The 23,367-nt window shown below is 37.1% G+C and overlaps 2 protein-coding genes across 4 annotated transcripts in view; one reads left to right on the plus strand and one right to left on the minus strand.

Annotated features, from left to right (window-relative positions):
• Positions 1-359: 359 nt before the first annotated feature.
• Positions 360-19,130, minus strand: RSRC2 (arginine and serine rich coiled-coil 2). Of its 3 annotated transcripts, none has more exons than XM_081285936.1 (10): positions 18,978-19,130; positions 14,755-14,911; positions 12,579-12,622; positions 9,992-10,182; positions 8,699-8,902; positions 6,720-6,842; positions 4,179-4,258; positions 2,653-2,882; positions 2,194-2,283; positions 360-1,343 (listed from the first exon to the last, which is right to left on the minus strand). In XM_081285936.1, the coding sequence occupies exons 1-10, from the start codon at positions 18,981-18,983 to the stop codon at positions 1,164-1,166; spliced, it is 1,305 nt and encodes a 434-aa protein (XP_081142062.1). In that variant the 5' UTR covers positions 18,984-19,130; the 3' UTR covers positions 360-1,163. The 3 variants fall into 3 exon arrangements, with proteins under 3 accessions (XP_081142062.1, XP_081142061.1, XP_081142063.1); XM_081285935.1 differs by having other exon boundaries at positions 2,653-2,885; XM_081285937.1 differs by lacking the exon at positions 18,978-19,130 and adding an exon at positions 11,701-11,778 and having other exon boundaries at positions 2,653-2,885; positions 9,992-10,204; positions 14,755-14,770.
• Positions 19,131-19,440: 310 nt separating this feature from the next.
• The window catches only part of KNTC1 (kinetochore associated 1), a gene marked incomplete at its 3' end in the record, with an annotated part of 89,940 nt that continues 86,013 nt past the window's right edge, over positions 19,441-23,367 (plus strand). The window contains exon 1 of the mRNA XM_081283250.1: positions 19,441-19,479. The remainder of the gene's footprint in view (positions 19,480-23,367) is intronic.

Raw genomic sequence — 23,367 nt, forward strand, 5'->3', positions numbered from 1 at the left:
TTATGCTGAGAAGAGTTGAGACGTTATAAAAATATGAAAGGACAGCCCAATGGGGAGCCTGTAGTTAGCATGCTCAAACTCCAATCCAATCCCCAGTGCCAAAAATTTAATGTGTCTCATTCTTATAAAGCAGTTTTCCTTGTTGTACTGGACTATTTGATACACTATGAAGTTTTCCATAGAATTTTAACCTTCTAAGTATGTCAAAATTTTATTATTTTGTTGTAATGAAAGTGAATTAACTACCAATGTTTCCCCCTCATCCCCAGATTTATGCCCTGTTCAATTGAGCGACAAAATTGTCCTCTACTATTTTAGATCAGTTTATGCTGGAAAAGACTTCAAAGGGCATACAAATGACTTGTTATAAGGCACTTTATTAAAATAAAAGTGCTTACATCCCTTTAATGCATTATTCTATTTCCTGAATAACATGGAATACTTAACAAATACTGTACACCAATTTTGTCCCTTATAGTAGTAGGAAAAAACAGTATTTTAATAAATTTGTTTGTTCCGCTTCCCTTTACATTTTTTTTTACTCACCATGGTATTGCCTATAGCATATAGTTAACTATTTTTGTTTATAAAAAGGAATTTCTAGCCAGTGTTTTCTAATAGCAATCGCAAAATGCTACAGAAACCATATACTCAAACAAGAATACCAGGTAATTTAAATTAACACCAGTTTTGAGAAAACCATTTTTATTATTATCATCACCACCCAGCTTATTTGCTGGATTATGTACCAAATGGTCAGATCTTCTAAAGAACATCTACATAACATTTCTTTCATGTTTCAAGAGATGAAAATAACTGTACAAGGTTAAGTACAAAAGTACACAAGACAGCGGACACGAAAAAATCTATGTATGAGATTTTATCCCACCTGCAGCTTTAATATATTTTTGAAAAGTAGAATTCATGAACTAAAAAATATTGTCTTTCTATAGTCCTGTCAAGTTTAATGGAAGTGGGTTTAACCTGATTACAACACTAACAGCAGTATCACTGATCTGATATTTACAAAAATCGTATTTTTCAATAAATTAAAGTCAATGCAACACCCATGCAAGCTAGAATGCTAGCTGTTTGGTGAACAAGGACCTGACATCAGAACAAGAAGTCTATAAAGTCCCAAACTTTAAAAGTGTGATCTTTTTTCAAACTGCATCCATTCCTCGCATTGAAGATGTAAAACCCAAACCCATTCCTCTTTGTGTGTGGGTCTGTGATCTTGCCATTTCATACTGAGCATCTAGATTCCTAAATACTTCTTCCTGTTGCTTCAAAGTCTTGTAACTTTCTTCATCAACAGAGCTACATCCAGCTTCATCTTCACTCTAAATAGCAGACAAAATATTAAAATGAATTTTGATGAAAATAAGAGATGATTCTCTCACTTGATGTGACTGTTAACTTGTATTTTCAAAATACAGTATTTGACCTCATTTGGCTTCCATCCATTCATTAATCACCCATATAGTATAAGACAATGTTCTTTCTAAAGAACACTGGGATCCAATAATTTTAAACTGTGGAAAAAGACAAAACAACAACAAAAAAAACAACACATAAAAGGAGTTGGGTATGGCTCAGTGGTACAGTGGATTTCAGTTCAGTCCCCAGTACCATTAAAAAAAAAAAAAAAAAAAAAAAAAGCATCAAAATACATTTGACAGTGTATAAACACTACAGAGGAGTATCAATCAGGGCTATGAGTACTCCAAGGGGTGGTATTGCTTGTTAGTTTTTAAAAGGGTGGAGGGAAAGTATAATAACCTCAATTTCCTAAAACTTAAGATATAAAACTTTCAGGGCTAGGGTTGTGGTTCAGTGGTAGAACACCTGCAACGTGCTGGGTTTGATCCTCAGCACCACATAGAATATTAAAAAAAAAAAAAAAAAAAAAAAAGATAAAAAGGCAAGTGCTCTACCAGTGAGCTACAACCCCTGCCCCTGCCAAAATAGGTTTAATGTGAATCTTTTTTTTTTTTTTTTGAGTATCGGGGATTGAACTCAGGGACACTCCACCACTGAGCCAATCCCCAGCCCTATTTTGTATTTTATTTACAAACAGGGTCTCACTGAATTGCTTAGGGCCTCACCATTGCTGAGGCTGGCTTTGAACTCGCGATCCTATTGACTCAGCCTCTGGGCTTAATGTGAATCTTAATACAAAGTATAACTCACCTTAATACCCATTAATTTCCTAAATTTGACGTTTTGGTCCTTGTTTCCAAAATTCAATTTCTCCCATATTTCAGCAGACTGGGATTTGTCCTGTTAAGAAACACTACATTTTAGAATGTGGAAAATACAAATACCTTTTATTAGGATATTGACACTCTCAGCAACATTTTATTTTTTAGCAACATAAGTTTAAAAGAGCAGCATTTATGGCTTTCTGTTAATGGATCTATAATGATATTAAGATTATCTTATGGAGTAATGAAGCAAGCCAGGTGCAGTGACACAGGATAGCAAAGCCAAGTGCTATGCAATTCAGTGAGACCCTGTCTTTAAATAAAATACAAATAGGGCTCGGGATATGGCTCAGTGGTTGAATGTCCCTGAGACCAAAATTGTAAACTTGATTCTTCAAGCAATTGCTAATTAGGGATAAATAATAAAGAGTTTGGGAGGGCTTACCCCTTCCTTTTTGCCTTGCCAAAGCATCTTCCTTTTTTTCTCTTGTTCAGCAAATTTCATTGGATTCACAGCTGCTGGGTTGTAGTAGCTAGGTACAGCTATTCCGGTCTCAGCCAAGGCTTTAGCCTGCAGGGCTGCCATTTGAGCTGCCATAGCTATCTGAGGAGTTACTTGTGTTCCTGATGCCAACAGGGCAGCAACATTAAGAACAGAACCACCTGTGGCTGCAGCTGCTGAAGAGGATATAAGTATGAGTTTATGAGTTTTCAAAGACAAATTTTATAATTTACATCAATACATTTACACGAAAAAAAAATCCTTCAATTTATGAAAATGGCAGGGTTATTTCCAACAAATATACGGAAAAATTTACCTTATAAATCATTATCATTTCAGTGTGTTCACCAATGCTTCTGCATTTCCCTAATATGTAGTTACACATCAAACATTTCTCAGAGGATGAAAAGAATTATACAAACTGGAGGAAGGTATGATTTCAATGGAAATTAACTATGGCATTTACAACTATAATTAAAATGTATTTAATAATTGTATGGTCATGTTTTCTGAAGTATTTTTACAGCTATCTCATTTGAAACAAATAACATTAAAGAGGTATTAAACATATCTAACCAATACTAAGGCCATGTCCTAAAAAAGTTATATACCAAGCCAAGTAATTCCACGTGATATGTCTTTTCGGAACAGCAAGACCCTTCTAATCCCTCATTTTTGTCAGTCCAGAGTATAGAGACTTGAAATGTTCTTAAATTACTAACATTGCAGGAACTCAGTTATGAAAGTCTTTTTTTTTTTTAAATAAATTGATTTTATTTATTTAAAGAGAGAGAGAGAGAGAGAGAGAGAGAGAGAGAGAGAGAGAGAATTTATTAACATTTATTTTTTAGTTCTCGGCGGACACAACATCTTTGTTGGTATGTGGTGCTGAGGATCGAACCCGGGCCACACACATGCCAGGCAAGCGCGCTACCGCTTGAGCCACATCCCCAGCCCCTGAAAGTCTTTTAATTATTTTATTAGAAACACAATGGAAGTACATAAAATTTTGGAGTATTAAAAAAAGCACCAGTCTTTACTAGGAATGTCAAAATAAAACATCTTCTAGACTCAATTTCATAGATAATAAACAGTAAATTCTGATAAACTTCATTCTCAAGCACCTTTTATGCCAGGTATAAAACATATACCTAACCTTCTTAAATAAGCTGCATTCTCAAACTCTTAATAGAAGACATTTGTAGGGCTAAGTGAATAAGATTAGTCATTATTCACTTTTCAAATTATCTAAATGGACAAAATGAAAATATATATGCATAAAGGGACTAGGCATGTAGTTTACTGGTAGAGCTAATGATTAGAGTCAACTAACCTCATAAAGAACTTATTAGGTGGCAAAACACTAAAAATGTTTAGAGTGTATTGATGGGTATTTTAGGGAATCACAGTTGATTTTTAAAAATATACACAAAGGTTAAGCCCATATATGTATAATGAAAAAAAATTACCTGCAGCTATTTCTTGTTGTTTTTGTTTTTCAACCATTTCCTTTTCTCGTTGTTCTTGTAATTTCTTTGCCCTTTCCAATCTGTCAAAGACAATTAAATTTAAACAGTTAATATAAATTCACTATGTACCTTTATATATGTACAAAGACAAAATACTTGATAAACTTGAGCCAATTATTCAATACCCTCTTCCTATCAAAAGAACATTTCAATGCTGTTCGCTTTTTTATGACATACGGTCTGACTATGCTGCCCAGGCTGGCCCTGCAGCTCATAGGCTCAAATAATCCTCCTTGCCTTAACTTACTGAGTAGGCAGAATTGCTGGCACGTGCTTTACAATACTGTTTATGAACACTTTTGAATTGAATGAAGTGTCAAAAACTAGAAATTTAATAGCATTTCACACTAAAGAAATGGTTAAAACTTTAAAATTCTTCAATCTTTGACAGGGCTGACAACTAGAGTAAAGGCAAAATGCTATGATAGAATGCCAACCCAATTCATTCTAACAATGCTCTTTATTTCCAAATACTTTGTTATAGTCTTTACCTAAATAAAAATTTAAAAAGCTATAAGTAAAAGGGCAAACAAACCCTGCTAAGTTATTTATTATAACTTAATAAAAGGGGGGTGGGTAGTGGCTGCATTAGGAAATTACTTTTAGCAGGTGAAGAAATTTGTCATTGGCAAAGGCACAGGCAATATAAATTCATTCAAAAAATTAATTCCACTTCACACTGAAATTATGAATATGTGCAAATTTATTTCTTATATAGCAAAGGAGTAACATTATCTTCCTGATCAGTTCCTGAAAGAGAAACCCTTTTTGTCAGAAGGATTCTTCAATTTACCAATAATAAATTAATGCCACTCTTCCTCTTTAATGTGGCATAAACAGGCATGGATTGGGGAAAAGGTATGTTTTTGGGGGATGGACACATGGCTAATAAAAAACAATGATAGTCAATTGTTATATTCTTTAACAAGTGTTGAAATTTATAAAAAAGAAAGTTTATGGGGCTGGGGATGTGGCTCAAGCGGTAGCGTGCTTGCCTGGCGTGCGTGCGGCCCGGGTTCGATCCTCAGCACCACATACCAACAAAGATGTTGTGTCCGCCAAGAACTAAAAAATAAATATTAAAAATTCTCTCTCTTTAAAAAAAAAAAAAATTGTACAGGCTTAAAATTAAAAAAAAAAAAAAGAAAGTTTATGATATATAAGCATTCTTTTTTACTGAGCACATATGTGAGAAACACAGTTGAAGACATTTTTTTGTCCCCGAGAGTAATAAAAGCTTCTGATGTGGCTTAAGAAGAAAATGTAGGTCGGTCAAAGGTAAGAAAAATATTTCCAAAACAACTTTAAAATTGCCCAAAGAGGATTTAATGTGAATTTGTCATACCTGAAAGACCACTAAGTGGCTAAATCAAAAAGTTTTAGATACTAGTAATAGCTTTACTTCAGTAAATCCAAAAATGAAAAGTGCAACATATTTATGGTATAGATGTAAATTAAAGAGTCAAAATTAGGGCTTAGAAAATACTTTGTCAAAGTTAATGAACCAATTATCATAAATTAGTTTAGATTTTAGAGTAAATCATTTCCTAATAACATTGATTTTAGTTTCAAAAAGAAAATATGAGTAGTATTGGTTCTATCAAAATGCTACTGCAGGTCTGGAATTAACACCATTCACTGAGGTGAATGGAATGAAGAAGGGGTGAGCTCACAGCTTTGCTGCTGCTGTTCAGCTGGAGTTCTGCGAGGCTGGGTTCACAGGGCAGCAGCACATCAGGTTACATTGTGATGACTGTATTTTTATAATGAAAAAAAAAAAAAAAAACAAAAAAAAAACAAAAAAAAAAAACTCAATTTCATAAGGGGAAAAAAAAAAATGAAGGGGGGGGGGAACCCCAAATCCAAAGAACTTAATTTTCAGAATTTTTGAAAACCGAAAACGTGTTTGGAGTTTATTTCACTTGCCTCATTTGAGGCAGTTCTTTGGAGCATTTTGCAGATTTCAGTCAGTGTTGTTGTGTGTGTGGTTCCCTCTTCTTTGAAACAGTAGAAAATTTAAGAAACACAATGTTCTCCCTATGTTACAAGATAATAAATTAGCTTATAATGTATATGTATTATTTGCTACAAACTTAAGAAAGCTATTGAAAGAATTCTTTGATTTTGTTTTGAGAAAGAAAAACCGCCAAGTAAAGGTAAAACCATATTAGATGTAAAACAGTCCTTGAAGATGACATGAGGCTCAAAAAAAAAACAAATGCAAATAGTGGTTTGACTAGATTTCTTGGGAAAAAATAACCAGTTAATCATGAAGACAAAAAAAAAACAAGAATGGCTTCAGACATCTCAACCCTCCTAGTTGCACAAGCAAGCAAACATCTAAGGTGAGAAGTAAAAACTTAATTCACAAATTATGATTAATTTACCTGAATTATACTGACTTAAAGACTCATTTTGTCCATACAATTTGGCATCTACTTAAACATAGAAAGGGAAAAACAAATTAAAAAACATACATACCTCCTAGCTAAAGCTTCTTGTGCATCCATTGCTGTATTTCTGCCTCTGAAGGGAGGTGGACTGGGAGTCCGGCTTAAACTTCTGCTAAATCTTCTTGGTTTTTCAATTCTCTTCTTTCTATCTCTATAATAAACGCCATTTTACAAGTCTTATGATAATTAACTGTTTTAAAAATTGTTTACATGGTTTAATGACAGTCAATGATACACAGGGTGTAATGGTGAATGCTTCTAATCCGAGTAACGTGGGAGGCTGAAGCAGGAGGACCTTGAGTTCAAAGCCAGCCTCAACAACCCTAAGCAACTAAGTGAGACCCTGTCTCTTAAGTTTCTTATTTATATGGCCCATTTATTTAACTTCCATATTTTAGATGGACACACTGGCAACTCATCAGCCATTTCTATTTTTTTTTTTCCCCAGCACTAGGGACTGAAACCAGGCCCTTGCACATGCCAGGCAAGCATTTTACCACTAAGTCACACCCTAGCCTGTTCATTTTTTGAGACAGGGTCTCAAGTTTCTCAGGCAGGTCCGAAACCTGTGATCCTGTCTCCAGAGTAGCCAGGACTACAGGCTGGCATCACACCACACAGATTATACCAACTAAGGCTGCAAAGACTAACCTTATAATTATTCACAACATAGGTCAATATGTACACAACTGGAAATGAAAGGCCAAATATAAGCAAATCTTATTTTACTGGGGATTGAACCCAGGAGCATTCTATCTCTGAGCTACTTCTCCAGCCCTGTCCCCACCTTAAAAAATTTTTATTATGAACCAGGATCCTACTTTCTGAGACTGGCCTCCAAATTAGAAGCCTCCTGCCTCAGCCTCCCAATTAGCTGGGACTATAGGTATGTGCCACTGTGCCAGGCTCTAGTATAGTAAACTACAATTAACTTGAGGATGTTTTTAGAAAATCAGTTATCACTAAAAGAATTACCGAAATTAAAGTCCTAAACTGCCCAAAAAGTGATTAAAAGATTGCCTCAGCTACCTTTGACTCATTGTCAGTATTAAAGTTCAAATTAGTATATGACAGACTAAAAACAACCGAGTAAAAACTGACACTGATTTGATAAAAGTTCAAACAAGCGGATAAGCAAAAAATCTAAACATAGGTCTATCTTCACCTACATTTCAATTGTATTTCTTCAATAAATTAAAAGCATTACTATGAATACTGGTAAGTTAGCATACATATTATGTTAATTATAGCATTTAAATGAAAATTCTATTAAGAATATTATTAAAATTTCCTGGGCTGGGGATGTGGCTCAAGCGGTAGCACGCTCGCCTGGCATGCGTGCGACCCGGGTTCAATCCTCAGCACCACATACCAACAAAGATGTTGTGTCTGCCAAAACCCAAAATAAATAAATAAATAAATAAATATTTTAAAAAAAATTCCTGTCCTACTAATTACACTGCCAACTAATGATCCTTCGCCATTCCTTATACCCCATGTACTGGGAATTGAACCCAAGGATACTCTACCACTGAGCTATGTCTCATCCCTTTTCATTACTCACTCTAGCACTTGGTACAATTTTGGACTTCTTGGGCAAGTTACTTAACCTCTGTAACCTGAATAAACTTAACTCACGATTTTTTTTATACCTGCCTATCAGATATACACTGATGTAATGAGACTGAATAGATGTGTGTGTATTTTTAAATATTTATTTTGTAGTTGGACATAATACCTTTATTTCACTTATTTACCTTTATGTGGTGCTGAGGATTGAACCCAGGGTCTCATACATGAGAGGTGAGTGCTCTACTGCTGAGCCATAACCCCAGCCCCTTGCATGCACCATATCGCTAGGCCCTAGATTTTTTTTTATTAGTGAGGTTATGAGTAGAACAATTCTACCTTAATCTGTAAATAAAACTGGTTGAGTATTAACATTCTTGGGTTGTCACACACACCCTATGAGGTGTCTACCAGATTTTATTCAGAATGAGTACCTACCGACTTCTACTCCGTGTCCTACTCCTGCTTCTAGTCCTATGCCTGTGTCTTGATCTTGAGCGGGAACGAGATCTGATCCGCCGTTTTCTTTCTCTGCTTCTGGATCGAGACTTCTTCCTCTCTCTGCTTCTGGATCGTGACTTCTTCCGCTCCCTACTCCTGGATCGAGACTTCTTCCGCTCCCTGCTTCTACTACGATGGCGCCTGAAATTCAAGTATGCAATTTAAAGAGTTTTCAATTCCATACATTATATTATCTGTAATAATGCAATGAAGACAGGCAATAAACTTTCATTTATTAAAAAAAAAAAGATTACTGAGGTTTTTGAAGGAGTTATAACCTTCATTATTACATGATGAAGTCTCAATGGGAATGGAAAAGCTATAACATGTCAAAATGTTCAACGCATCCTTTCTCAACTGAATTCTATTTTAAGTTTCAAGCCTGAACTTTACCTACCACAGTATATATAAAGCTTAAAGATTATATTTAAATCTGGACTAGTCTGGTATCACCACTTACTACCCACAGAAAAAATTCAAATGTATGTTAAACACTAGCTTCTCAAATCCAAAATCTCCAAATTTTAACCATTACCCAGTTTCTAAAAATTCTTTTTAGCACTACCACAAAAAACAAACAAACAAGCAAGCAAACAAACAAAAAAAAACTTGAAGAGTGAAGAGTTTGGAACAAACACCTTCTACATCAATGGTGTAAATGGACTCTCTATTGGCCTAAACTATCAAACTCAACAATATAATGTTTTCACTGCATAAAAGAAAACTCAGTAAATAGCTGAAGAAAATCTATCCATTAATTGAACATGTTAACCATTTCTCACTCCTTTTATCTTGGACATCACTTGTGGATTTAACATAAGGCAAAGATTAAAATGTTCTAGCTAGGGGCTGGGGATGTGGCTCAGTGGAAGCACGCTCGCCTGGCATGCGTGCGGCCCGGGTTCGATCCTCAGCACCACATACAAATAAAGATGTTGTGTCTGCCGAAAACTAAAAAATAAATATTAAAAAAAAAGTTCTAGCTATTAAAGTTAGCAAGAAACGATCAATTTCCAGGGGCTGGGATTGTGGCTCAGTGGTAGAACACTTTCCTAGCATGTGTGAAGGACTGGGTTTGATCCTCAGCAAAACATAAAAGTAAATAAATATACGTTTATCTACAACTAAAATAAATAAATAATTTTTTCCCCTAGTAACAAGTTACTGAGAAAATTTACGTAACTTAAAGCGAAACATAAAGTGCTTATGGATAATACCAAAACTACTTACCTTTCACGGGACCTAGATCTTGAGTGACTTCTGCCTCGTGATGATTTTCTTTCTTTGCGTTTGTGTCTGTCCTCACCATTTTCAGAGGAATTTAGTCGCTCTCTTCCTTTATCAGAAGAATGTTCTTTGTCATTATGTTCCTCAGACTTATGTTTCTTAGAAGATTTATCTTTGGATTCATGTCTTCTTGCCTGTTTTAAGAAGAAGTTGGTTCTTTCAGGAAAATAGTGCAACAAAAAGAGTTAGTATGGGTATCAGTAGACAAAAATGTTGTGATGCAACATTAGTAACCTTAGGAGTGTGTGGCAAATAAAAAATGATCTAGTTTTTCACATCACCCAAATGTTGCAGATTTAATTACTAATTTTTCAAATAAACACAAAATATAATTTCCCCCCAAGATATATTCATACCACAAGAAAACAATGATTTTTGAAACTGAAATATCAGAAAACCATTACACCAGATATAGAGGAATCCCTAACATTTGTTTAAAAAAAAAATACAGACCATATCTATACATCAATCTCAAAATCCAGAGAATACTAAGTTTAAAGAATAAACAATAAGGACAAAAAGAAATGCACTAGAAAATGCATTTCAAATGGAAAGCTAAGTATAATTAATTTTAGTGAACATTAATTTTGTACGATTTCAAATTACAGTTATGTGTCCCTTTCATACCTATTTTGCATGTCACATTGTCTCTAAAATTAGTTTTTGTATTCTCCCAATGTCTTAACTGTGAATCAGCAATTTATCTTGCAAATTCCAATAGGTTTAGAGTTCTATTATATCTCGTGTACCTGCAGTACAAAATGCCAACTGTACCTGTTTTAATTTTTAAAATCTCAAACTAAGAGTAAATAGTTAATCCCTATGCCATCATACAACACATTATCCCCCCATATTTTGATTAAAATGAAGACTTAAATACATACGCATTCAGAATCAGCTAAAATTAAAAGTGCATTGATCAATTCTCCTATTTTATTGCACAAATACCAAAGTAGAAAGTGCTAAACATTTTCCCACACTAAGATTTATCAAACCCATTTTGTAGTTAAATGTTAAAATCCCAAGCATTCTATTGTCACTAAATTTTAAATCCGAAAAGAAACACATATCCTCTAATTTCATCCTCTTACATTATGTGTAACTAAACTAATCTCTAAAGTCACAAGGCTAAACAGTAGTTGAACGGGACCTGGAGCCCAGTTCGTCTGATGCCCAGGCCACCACTTCTCCACCAAAATACATTATTTGTTTCCCCAAACAGACCATAGTATATTTCTTTTCACTTGAGATTAATTTTTGTTAAAAATATAAAAAAATAAAAAAACTTCGCCAATCATTTTGGAACATGCATGATGATACGTTTGAAAATGATCATAGTGATTTTCTACTTGGCAGAAAAATAAGAGACCTGGAGACATAAGTTTAATATTAGTTTCATTGCCAGTTCTCTGTGATATGACCTTACAAAAGAAAATTTCCTCGATTTTGCCATATAGTGGCAGACTGGAAAAGTTTTAAATGGTTAAATTTCTAAAAGTTTTAGAGTTTATTTCAAACCAGTTTTTCAAACATAACATTTCTAATTAAAAAAAACCAAAACAAAACAAAACAAAAAAACCAAAAAAACATTAAAACCCTTAACTGATTTAAGATATTTAAGGGAAATAGGAGTTTGAATGACTAATAGTTACCTTATCATGAAGTAGGCTTATTATTTTGCTATCTGAGTCTGCAGCGTCTTCAGTTCAGTCTCTTCGCGCATTAGCACGCTGAGTATGATTTATTATAGAAATGTTATCATGTGAGCTAAACAAAATAGTCATTTTCACAAAAACTCCTAAATTAAAAATTTAACAGAGCTTCCATTAGGGGAAGAGGTGAAGTCCCTGCCCATATTTTTAGGAGTCCCTTGCCCAGCCCCCATCAGACTCTTCTCCCTTTCTTGTTGCTACATCTGCTCTTCCTTGTTGGCTCATTCCTTGTCTTCTCAGGTGAGCAAGTTAAAACTCCTTTGAAATATAGCCGCTGCCTTTTGTTTATCCTCAAGTTTTGTTGTCATTGCCACCTTTTCTACTGTCCCTTACTTACCCCTGTACTTCAACGTTCAACACTATCAGGGAAATCCATTAAGTCTTACAAAAGAAAAGAGAACTCTTGTTACCTACCATGAAGAAAAAGTAGCCCACAGATATCTAGGGTATTGCTACTTAAAGATGACTGCTATTTAAAAATCCTGAGCAGCTGTCAGGCTAAGGAGACTCGGGACCTCAGATTAATGGAAGCTCTGTGTGACAGACCTAAAAAAACCAATTATATTCTTCATATGAAATTTTTATTGTGAATATATTCACAATATAATAAAATTAAGTTTTTGAAGGCACTTTTCATATAAACAACTATCTTCTTGAAAAAGGATGAATCCAAATCATGCTTATTTTATAACACAATTAACCTTTTAAATTTCAAGTTTGGGTACTTACCTTAACAATGTAATATAGTCACACAAACATTTCTACCAGATACTTTACAAGTATTTTAAAGTACCTATTCACTACAAAGTGTTAATTACCTCTTTGCTTCTGCTCCGGCTCCTGTGTTTTCTTCCTTCATTATCTGTGAACACAAACAATAACTCAACATAAACACAAATTTCAATGCTGTTATCAAAAATAATTTCCATGGGCTAGGGATGTGGCTCAGTGGTAGAGTGCTGTCTAGCACATGAGAGTCCCTGAATTCGATCCTCAGCACCACATACAATAAAAGTTATTGTGTCCAACTACAATTAAAATTCTACGTGTTCATCTTCCAATATCTATACTTTTTATGGCAGGAGAAGAATTATTTATATTAAGAATATCAAACAATGTGAATAAAAAAATTAAGCCAAGAGTACAAACACCGTCTTTCAGTCACAAATACTTTTGTTTAAAGTGTTGGGGATCAGGGGCTGGGGATGTGGCTCAAGCGGTAGCGCGCTCGCCTGGGATGCGTGCGGCCCGGGTTCGATCCTCAGCACCACATACCAACAAAGATGTTGTGTCCACCGAGAACTAAAAAATAAATATTAAAAAATTCTCTCTCTCTCCTCTTTCTTAAAAAAAAAAAAAAAAAGTGTTGGGGATCAAACCCAGGGCCCAGCATATGTTAGGTCAATGTTCTACCACTAAGCTACATTCCCAGTCTTTGAGATCAGGTCTTGCTAAGTTGCTGAGACTGGCCTGGAACTTGTATTCTCAGCCTCATCCTCAGCTTTGTGAGCAGTCAGGATTACATGTGTATACCACCATACTCCCTTTCAGTCACAAATTCTCCAATATTTCAACAAAATCCTGACTAGTCCATCTTGTTTTCTATAGTACATAGCAAATTTATGAAGTAAACAAAAAAGAAAATAAACAGGTTGGAGTATATTTGGTATATTATTGAAGAAGTCTAAAGAATGCTTTATTAGCTTAGAAAAATTTCCATTCAAAAATGATTATGCAGAGGGGCTGGGGATGTGGCTCAAGCGGTAGCGTGCTCGCCTGGAATGCGTGCGACCCGGGTTCGATCCTCAGCACCACATACCAACAAAGATGTTGTGTCTGCCGAGAACTAAAAAAAAAATAAATATTAAAAAATCTCTCTCTCTCTCCTCTCTCACCTCTCTCACTCTCTCTTAAAAAAAAAAAAAAAAAAAAAAAAAAAAAAAAAAAAAAAAAAAAAAAAAGATTATGCAGAGAAAAGTGATGGAGGGAGGGAGGAAGTGGAGGGAAAGGAGAAATACCGGGGAATGACTGGCCAGACCATATCATTATATTGTGTGCATGTACAAATATGTGACACCAAATTCCACTATGTGTAATTATAATCCACCAGTAAAAAATGTGAGAAAACAGGGCTGGGGTTGTGGCTATAGTGGTATAGCACTTGCCTAGCAAGTGTGAGGCAATGGGTTTGATCCTCAGCACCACATTAATACATAAATAAATATTGTGTCCATCTACAATTTAAAAATATTTTAAAGAAATGTGGGAAGGGGCTGGGGATGTGGCTCAAGCAGTAGCGCGCTCGCCTGGCATGCGTGCGGCCCCGGGTTCCATCCTTAGCACCACATACCAACAAAGATGTTGTGTCCGCCGAGAACTAAAAAATAAATATTAAAAAACAAACAAACAAACAAACAAACAACAACAACCAAAAAAAAAAAAAAAAAAAAAAAAAGAAAAAAAAAAAAAAAAAAAAACTCCGAACTATTCTCTCACTTATTAACCTCTTCCTTCAATTGTAATGATACTAATTTCTTTTTCTTTTTTTCAAAGTGCTGGCCATCATTCTATCATTGAATTACATGTATTTCAACACTAACTTTTTAAAAATAGTAAAAACACACCACACTTTCTCTATCAGTTTAGTTTTATCTTTACAGAAAAATTAATGAATATGGAGTATTTGTAAGCATTAAATACCTTGCTTCAAAAGGATTTTAAAACAGCATTAAATGTAGTTCACTGCCTGTCATAGACAATGCTCTCAGTTCTATGCACTGCAAAAACAAATCCAGAAACATTCAAACTCAAATAATACATATTTATTTTGCCAGGTGAAGTGGCAGGTGTCTACAATTCCAGCAGCTCAGGAGACAGAGGCCCCAAGCAACTTAAGGAGACCTATCTTAAAATAAAAAATAACCAATATACTTTCATCATCCATTTTCAATTAAAAGAACATTTATTAATTTTACCAACAAATTTATGTCTTACCTGATTTTCGTTTTCTTTCTCTTGACCTTGATCGTGATCTTGAATAATGATGTTTTGAGGCTCTAGGAGAAACAGATACATCTGACTGCTCTTTTTTCTTATCTCTATCTGGGGTTGTCTTTTCTGGGGCTAGTCCATCTCGTTCTGTATCACTAGCCTAAAAGTAAAAAAGAAGATAGTTATCCTTGAGTATTACAAAAAATAAATTAGAACAGCTTACTTCCAAGTAGCTAAATACATATAGTATAATAACTTGCCTAAACGACTCAAAACAACTATCCAAAGAGAACCATATATATTTAGACTGATGTACCTGTAATTTCTAATCAGAACCACTATCATCATTATTTTTCTGTGCTGGGGATTGAACACAGGGCCTGGCACTGGCTAGGTGAGCACTACTCTAAGACTGAGCTGTATCTTCAGACCATTACTTACTTACAGCATAGGGAATACTTCTAAATATCATAAAATAAGCAGAATATTAACTTATCTAAGAGAACCCATTCTTAATTTCATTAATCCCCTTTAATGAAAATAGCCCCTTGGCAGAGTTGCAGCAAAACATGGCCTGCCTCTCATCATTTGTGCTCTGGGCTTTGGAAACATTGTTTCTGCTTTGAAACACATTAGCATGTGCTTTTTCACCAAGCTACATACCCAGACCTTTATATAAACTTTAAAATTAAATCAACCAACCATACACATTCTTTTCCGGAACTTGATTTACCTGAAGGAAATTCCTTCACCTATGTATCAGTTTTCTAGTTTATAGAAGGCAATTATCTGACTTCCTCCTAATAGCACTCAGCACATAAATTAATCCATGTTTGAGGAGAAATGAATTAGTTTCCCAGTAAAATTGTTTCTGTGGTTCTGCTGAATTGTTTGATCCCAATTATAACTAAAAAGAATGTCATTAAGAAATTAATTCAAATTGGAGAAATAGGAAAAAAATGTCAAGAACACTAAATTCTAAATGTTCTTTAGACAGCTTTTTATATAAAAGGAGTAGAAGCAGATCCAGCTGTATGTGCAAAATGCATAGTGGTTAAACAAGGTAATATGAAAATAATCAATATAGGGAGTTGGCTTAGGATAGGGGTTAACAAACTACTGTCTTATTTCTATATAATCTAAAGCCAAGAATTTTCATTTTTTAAAAAGGGTATAAAAACAAGTAAAAAATGTGGCATATTGCCCACAAAGCCAAAAGTATTTACCATCTGGCCCTTAAGAAACTTTACCAACTTCTCACTTAGGACATCAGAAGAAATCTGGATTGGGTAAATAGGGAATCACACAACGATGGAACTTCTTCAAAGATGAGACCAGAAAATGAATATAGAATGAGATGTAAAAAGTTGCATTATTTCAACCTGTATTCACCGAGGGTCAAAACTATCAATACAATGCTTCAACCCAGCAATAAAAAGATTGTTTAATTGAAACACAAATTATGTATTAAGCCTCTAAATGATACTGTATCTCTTTGCTACCTCTACTGTTAATAAATAATGCTGTACCACAACAATTAAGGATAATACTGATCCTCAACACTTAACATTTTATTTCTGTTCTCATCATTATTCACAAGGACTAGTTTTCAAATTAACTTATTACATGATGAGTACCTGTACAGTCTTTACTTGGTAAATTAAATGCACCTCAAACCTACACTACAAAGTACATAACATTTACTTTTGTAGATAACCAAGCTGAGAACTGAAAACAACTTTTTCTTCTTCTTCCTTGGGTACTAGGGATTCAACCCAGGGGCGCTCTACCACTGAGCTACATCCCCATTCCTTTTTATTTTTCATTTTGAGACAAGGTTTCCCTAAGTTGCTAAGAATCTACGTTGCTGGGATTACAGGCATGTACCATCACACACATGAAAACAACTTTTTTTTAAGAGAAAAATTTTTAATATTTTTATTTTATTTTTTTTTTAGTTTTCAGCGGACACAACATCTTTGTATGTGGTGCTGAGGATCGAATCAGGGCCGCACACATGCCAGGCGAGCGTGCTACTGCTTAAGCCACATCCCCAGCCCGAAAACAACTTTTTATAATAGAAAAGACAGTACCTTAGCCCAATTTATAACTTTCCAGCCGAAAGTTAATTTAACTACTTAATAGCACATAAGCCTGACTATAAGAAAACTATCCCGTGATACACAATAACTTAAATAGCCATTTGCATCTGTAAAAGTACAACAGAAAAGCAAACACTATGCCATCATCAAAAAGATATGATAGGGGACTGGGGTTGTGGCTCAGTGGGAGAGCACTCGCCTAGCATGTTCGAGGCCCTGGGTTCATCCTCAGCACCAAATATAATTAATTAAAAAACAGAGTTAAAAAAAAAAAAAAAAAGACATGCTAGGTGGCCACAGCATATGCAGAAGTTTTATTCTAGGATATTTTATAGAAGCATATTGAAGATATCCAGAAAAACTAAAATCAATTGGTTATTAAATTATTCTGATGATTTCCAAATTTCATTTCAGTTCAAAAATCTACACATGAATACTGACTGCAGCCATTGCCCTGGTGCAGGCCTATGATCCCGGCTTCTTGGGAGATTAAGGCAACTTAGGGAAGCCCTGTTTCAAAATAAAAATAAAATGGCATGGGGTTTGTGTAGCTCAGTGGTAGAATCCTTACCAAGGATACATCAGGCCTTGGGTTAACTCCCAATACCACAAAACTACCCAACAAAACTGAGTTCTACCTTTATTATTGATTGACTCCATCAGAAACACTTGTTTCCTACAATTTAAGACTTGAAAACCCTAGCAGTACTTGGAAACATGTAAAACAAATCTGTCTCCAGTACAAAGGCAAACACTGAATTTAATTCTAGGCCACTTCTCCAAGGCATTGTCTTTTTAATCACACGAGGCTCTGCTGAAACAAATGCTTTAAATGATGTTACTTTTTAAAAAAAAAAAAAATCTTTATTTTATGTATTTATTTTTATGTCGGCTGAGGACGGAACCCAGGGCCTCACACGTGCTAGGCAAGCGCTCTATCACTGAGCCACAGCCACAAAATGATATTTTTAAAATACCCAATCCTCCCACCACTTGCACCAAACCAACACTACCTTTTAAGTGTACCAAGAGGCCCCAAACAATAACGAACAGAGCATTAAATCAGTTTACAAGTACTAACTTACCAACTCTTCAAATCCATATAAAAAATTGTTAAGCTCAAATATGCCAGGTGGGGGTGAGAAGGAGAAAAACGCCCGACCCTACCTAACTCTGAATATGCCAATTAATAAGAGTAAACTTTATGGTTAAGAGTACTACTTATTTTCTAAAATAAAAAGATGTAACCCTTTCGTCAGTAAAAAGGAATGCATAATGCTTACACTTTCCTTTTAACTGGTTCACCAAAAACGAAGCGATCACATACTCCCTCGGCAGTGGGCATCCTATACCCGGGGCAGGCTTAGCGTTCAGAACCGGTGATTTACGATCTGCAGTTCTTACTGGGGTCAACGAAAGGGTCTTAAATTTAGAGAAACACAGCCACTAATACGTTGGGATTGTAATGTACATTTTAAACCGATTTTATCACGATCCCTTCGGATTATGCCGGAATCACAGTTCCGAATCAGAGTCGGTGGCATTTTCGCTCTCTCCCCAAGATCATCCCAGCTCCTGGCTGAGGGCAGACCTGGGCGCCGACGGGCGAGCACTGAAAGGAACTGTGCAAGGAATACACTATCCCACCCAACGAACGCACCCCGAGACCAGAGGCGGACTCCTCACACTCCGTCCCCTACACACACCGCCTTTTGGACCCCATACTTTTCAGAGATGACTTCTAATTTCTCTCTTTTCTCCAGCCTCTTCCTGCTCTGCGAATACAAATTTTCAAGCCCTAAGAAAGCTCAACGTAAACCACCAGGGTATCTAAGCTAAGCTGGGGACATTCCCGTGGGCAAAAAGGAACGTCGGACTCGGGAAGAGAGAAGGAAAGTTCTGGAAAAAAGGCACTCCCGGCGGCTCCCCACCCCCACCGACGCCGCCCTCCTTCCCCCTCCCGACAGCGGGCAGCCATGATGGAGGGCGCAGAAGAAGGCCGCGGCGCCATTTTGTCCCTACACACACGCGCGGGGAACAGCCCTGGAGCCGTTCACGTACTCTTTCGAAACTACAAAAAAAAAAAAAAAATCCCTGACTTTAAACTCATGTGTTGGTACCTACCGCCATAGTCCAGAACCCGGCCGCTAAGGCGGCACCTTCACTTGCCGCTTTCAACAGTACCGGCCGCCCCGAAGCTTCGCCACAGACTAAAGCGCTCGCGCGAGACCCGGATGGCACAAAGGGGATGAGGCCCCTGCGCGTCGCGCAGCTTTCTGGGAGGAAAAGGGGTGGTGATGAGTATCTATAGCAACGAGGCTTTAGGCGGTGATTGGTTGGTTTTTCGAAGGAGGCGCATGAGGCCAGGGAAGGGGGCGGAGCCAACAATACACCCTAGAATGCGCTGTCGGGAGGTAGGAGTGAATGCAGTCTAAGGTGGGGCGACTTCCTATTTCGATTAAACAACAATCTTGGCCTTCCTCGGCCGCCGTAGAAGGGGTTGGAATTGCTATTCTCCCGCCAATTTAAACCCGTGGCCTAGAACCTAAAGTGATTAGGGGCGGTTGTGTGAGTCAGGAAGAGGGGTGGAATACTTGGTGTTCTCTTTTAGTTTCTTCAATTGCAGGTGAGCAGGGTCTTCCGTGCTGCTGTTGGGAACTTGGGGGTGGGACCAGGTGGAAATAGCGGCTTCAGCCCATTGCAGAGCGTTTCCCGCGCTAGACGTTGGCGGGAGAGCAGTTGGAAGTAGTTTTTGCTGGCAGAGGTATCCGAGAGGGTTTATGTATAGAAACCTAATTTACAGTGTTTTGTCTCGCTTATTATCATATTCTCTAATCTGTTCTCCATCCTGCAGTCAGCGTGCTCGCAAAATGACTATGAAATCATATCACTCTTTAGTATTCTCCTTGCACCGAGGATACTCCCTTCTGGTAGTGGAGATTTCATTCGGCTCCACCTATCTCTACATCATCTTCCAGTCTTGCAGGGACCCCGCAGCTGCTCTAAATTCTGTCCATCCTCTGACCCTTTACGCTTTGTTCTCGGTGCCTAAATCGTTGTTCTCTCCGACCTTGGCATATTTGGCTTCCTGCTATTTAGTTCCCAGCTTAGATGGCACCTCTTTCCCTTCCCCAACAGGCTTTTCTTAAGTTACCCTTCCCCCACTTACCTGAGCACTGTTTGTTTCCTTCAAAACATTGAGCACTGATGGTAATTACTTGTACATTTATTTATTTTTGTCAAAAGCTAGTCTAACAATCAAAAAGGACACTTACTGGCTTTACAGCATTTACTTCCTTTAGGTGACCGTGGTCTACTCTTTAACTCCTGACTTCTGTACTTCAACTGTAAAATAGATCAGATTAAATGAATACAGCTTGCAAAACTGCTGGGCATGTGAAGACACTCAATACATGTTAATTATTTTGTGTTTTATTCTTCCTAGAAGAATATAAACTTATTTTCTGTTTCACATATGTAGGAAACCGAGACCTAAAAAAGTATTCATCCCAACCTGTCTCTCCTATGTTAACCTTCTCTTAATTTCCAAATATCAGCGATTACAACAATTCTCTTGCTTGCTGATGTGCTTTATTTTAACTTGTTTACATTCTTAGTAAACCCTTTTCCTATTTTTAAAGTCATGACCTTAAATTCCCTGACCAAAGGTTACTTGCTTCCACTAATAACAAATTAGCAAACAGGTAGAATTGAGTGTTTGCCTTGAACCAAGCCTTGTTCTGTGAATATTCAAAACTCAAAAGACAACTCATTTGGGTAGGTCCCAATACATTCATATTTTGTAGTTTAGAGAATTGGGGAAAATGAAGATTAAAGTAATTGTCCATGGGCAACCAGCCAGTGATTATAAAAAAAAAATCAACTTAGATTGTTTCACCCTTGTACCATACTTCTATAGATTTCATTTAATATTTTGGGTGCTGGGGTGATCAAACTTGGGGCCTTGTATATGATAAGCAAGAGCTCTACCATGGATCTATATCCCTCACCCATATTTTTATTTTAAAACTCACTTCTTAAAAAAAATCTAATTATCTGGTTATTTCCCACCAGTCTTGATAAGGGGACTGTTTTTCATCTTAATGTTCTGTTTCCATTCAGACCACAGATATTATAATATGGATTGTATAAATCTTTGCTAATGAGATGGTTCAGTGACTCCCCTAAAGTTTCAAATGTACTCTGGCACAAAATTAGAAAACCAATTTAATTTTTTTCTCTTCTTCCTATCATTTTTTTTAATGTGTAGCAATACAGTGGAAATCTTTTTTTTTTTTTAAAGAGAGTGAGAGAGGAGGGAGGGGGAGAGAGAGAGAGAGAATTTTTAATATTTATTTATTTATTTAAGTTCTCGGCGGACACAACATCTTTGTTGGTATGTGGTGCTGAGGATCAAACCCGGGCCGCACACATGCCAGGCAAGCGAGCTACCGCTTGAGCCACATCCCCAGCCCCAATACAGTGGAAATCTTAATGGGCATTTAAAAAAAGTTTATCTGGACTTTTATATCCTATGATATCCCAGACAATCTGACTTTAGAACCTGCACTCTTTATTGCTATAGTGATTAAAGGTTTATATCAAGTGAAAATTTGACGTAATTTCAAGCTGTTTTTGCACAAAGTAGTAGTAGGTTGCATTGGTAATATGAGAATTGTTGAGGCTGGGGTTATAGCTCAGTAGTATAGTATTTGCCTAGCATATCTAAGGCACTGGGTTTGATTCCCAGTCTGCATATGAATAAATAAAATAAAGGTCCATCAGCAATAAACATACAAGTAAAAAAAAAAAAAAGAATTGTTGATTTGTGTGTATAAACCAGTATGATGTTCTCTGATAATAGCTCTATTTCCATTTATCTTATTGGTCCAAATGTCCAAAGTTTGTATGTGTTGACGTTAGGTTTGGCTTGTTTTTTTTTTTTTAATATTTATTTATTTTTAGTTTTCAGCGGACACAACATCTTTGTTTGTATGTGGTGCTGAGGATCGAACCCCGGGCCGCACGCATGCCAGGCGAGCGCGCTACCGCTTGAGCCACATCCCCAGCCCTTGGCTTGTTTTTTGAGTAAACCTTTTTACTTCCTGAAAGAATGATCAAGGCTTGCCTTTGGAGAAAATGCCTGGTTATTGAGGCAGCTCTGCATATTTATAGAGCCGAGGTGGTCTGACATTTGAAACAGTTTAACAATTTAACGGTTTTGGCAGCTGGCATGGGGTGTTTTCTGATTGGTGGGTAAGGATCATGTGAGTCAGCAGGACTCACCATTGGATGGCTCTCCTTAGGGGGGGTTGAGAGAATGGGGAGGTTAGTCTTTGGAGCCTTGTCCCAACATTCCCCCCTCTTTGTTATTAAATGAGAGTGGACATTGACTCATTCTGGCTGTTTCTTGCTGAAATGGGGCGGTGTGGGAGAAAGAGAGGAGGGAAGTAAGGAGCCCCCACATGAGGGCAGAGAAGACTGGTACCAACTAAGATTCTTTGCCACCACAGATCCATGATGACATCAGTCCATTTGGCATAGGTCTCGACTGGAGGTATCATCAGTAGCCAGGAGTTGGTAGTTCCTGAGGAGAAGCTGGTTAAAAGCTGGATTAGAAATTTTACCCACCTGAGTCTGAATAACTTTATGATAGGGGGAAGGAACGGGAACAGGGAGTTTTTATAGCCCAAATCTAATGGGGTCTCTGGGTCTGCAAGCTGCCTTGTTGGCATGGGGGGGGGGGGTTAAGTGTTCAGCCTTGAGGCGGCTTGGGCATTTGGGCTCGAAGCAAACAGGTGATACCTTGGGGGGGGGGGGGCGGCTTGGGCATTTGGGCTTGAAGCAAACAGGTGATAAAGAACCAGACAGAGGGTTTGAGAAGCCAGGTCATTCTGCAGCTAACTTTGTTTGGCAGGCCCTGCAGACCACCCTGTCCTGCACCTAACACCCTCAATTCCACTCTTCATTCCTAGTTTAATCTAGCTTCCTCCCCTCTCTATTAAGGCTGCTCTTCAAACTTTCTCCTACCTGGTTGTACCAGCTTGCTTCTCTCTTTGCCTTTCTCGAAGGCAGCCAAGGGAGAACAGTGGCCCATTGTTACCATATTTCCCTTTGAGAGCAGTCAGATCTCTCCAGCTTTTATGTGAAACACCTCTATTTAAATACTGATACTTGAAATTCTTACGAAACTGGGAGGGTAAACAAAACACACATGTTCCTCCTTAGGCCCAGAAGGCAACTGGTAAAGTGCTCTCTTATGATCACACTTATTCAGGGGTCACCATGCTCTGGACACCTAAGTGTTTTGTCAGAAGGACAACATAACAACGGTCCCACTACCAGCCAGATTCAAGCAAGTGGGAGGGGGGGGTCTGGCTGGAGGGGCCCCTTAGGGTCACTTGCCTTGAATCTTCAGACATAGGGTGAAGAGAGGGGCCAGAAATGAGGGGGAGCATTGACAAGAGTACTTAATGACGGGTGACGATCGTTGGCTCTTCTGATGAAGGTATAG

This window comes from Spermophilus citellus (genome assembly GCF_964194105.1).
Source record: "Spermophilus citellus genome assembly, chromosome: 3".
Lineage (NCBI taxonomy): Eukaryota > Metazoa > Chordata > Mammalia > Rodentia > Sciuridae > Spermophilus > Spermophilus citellus.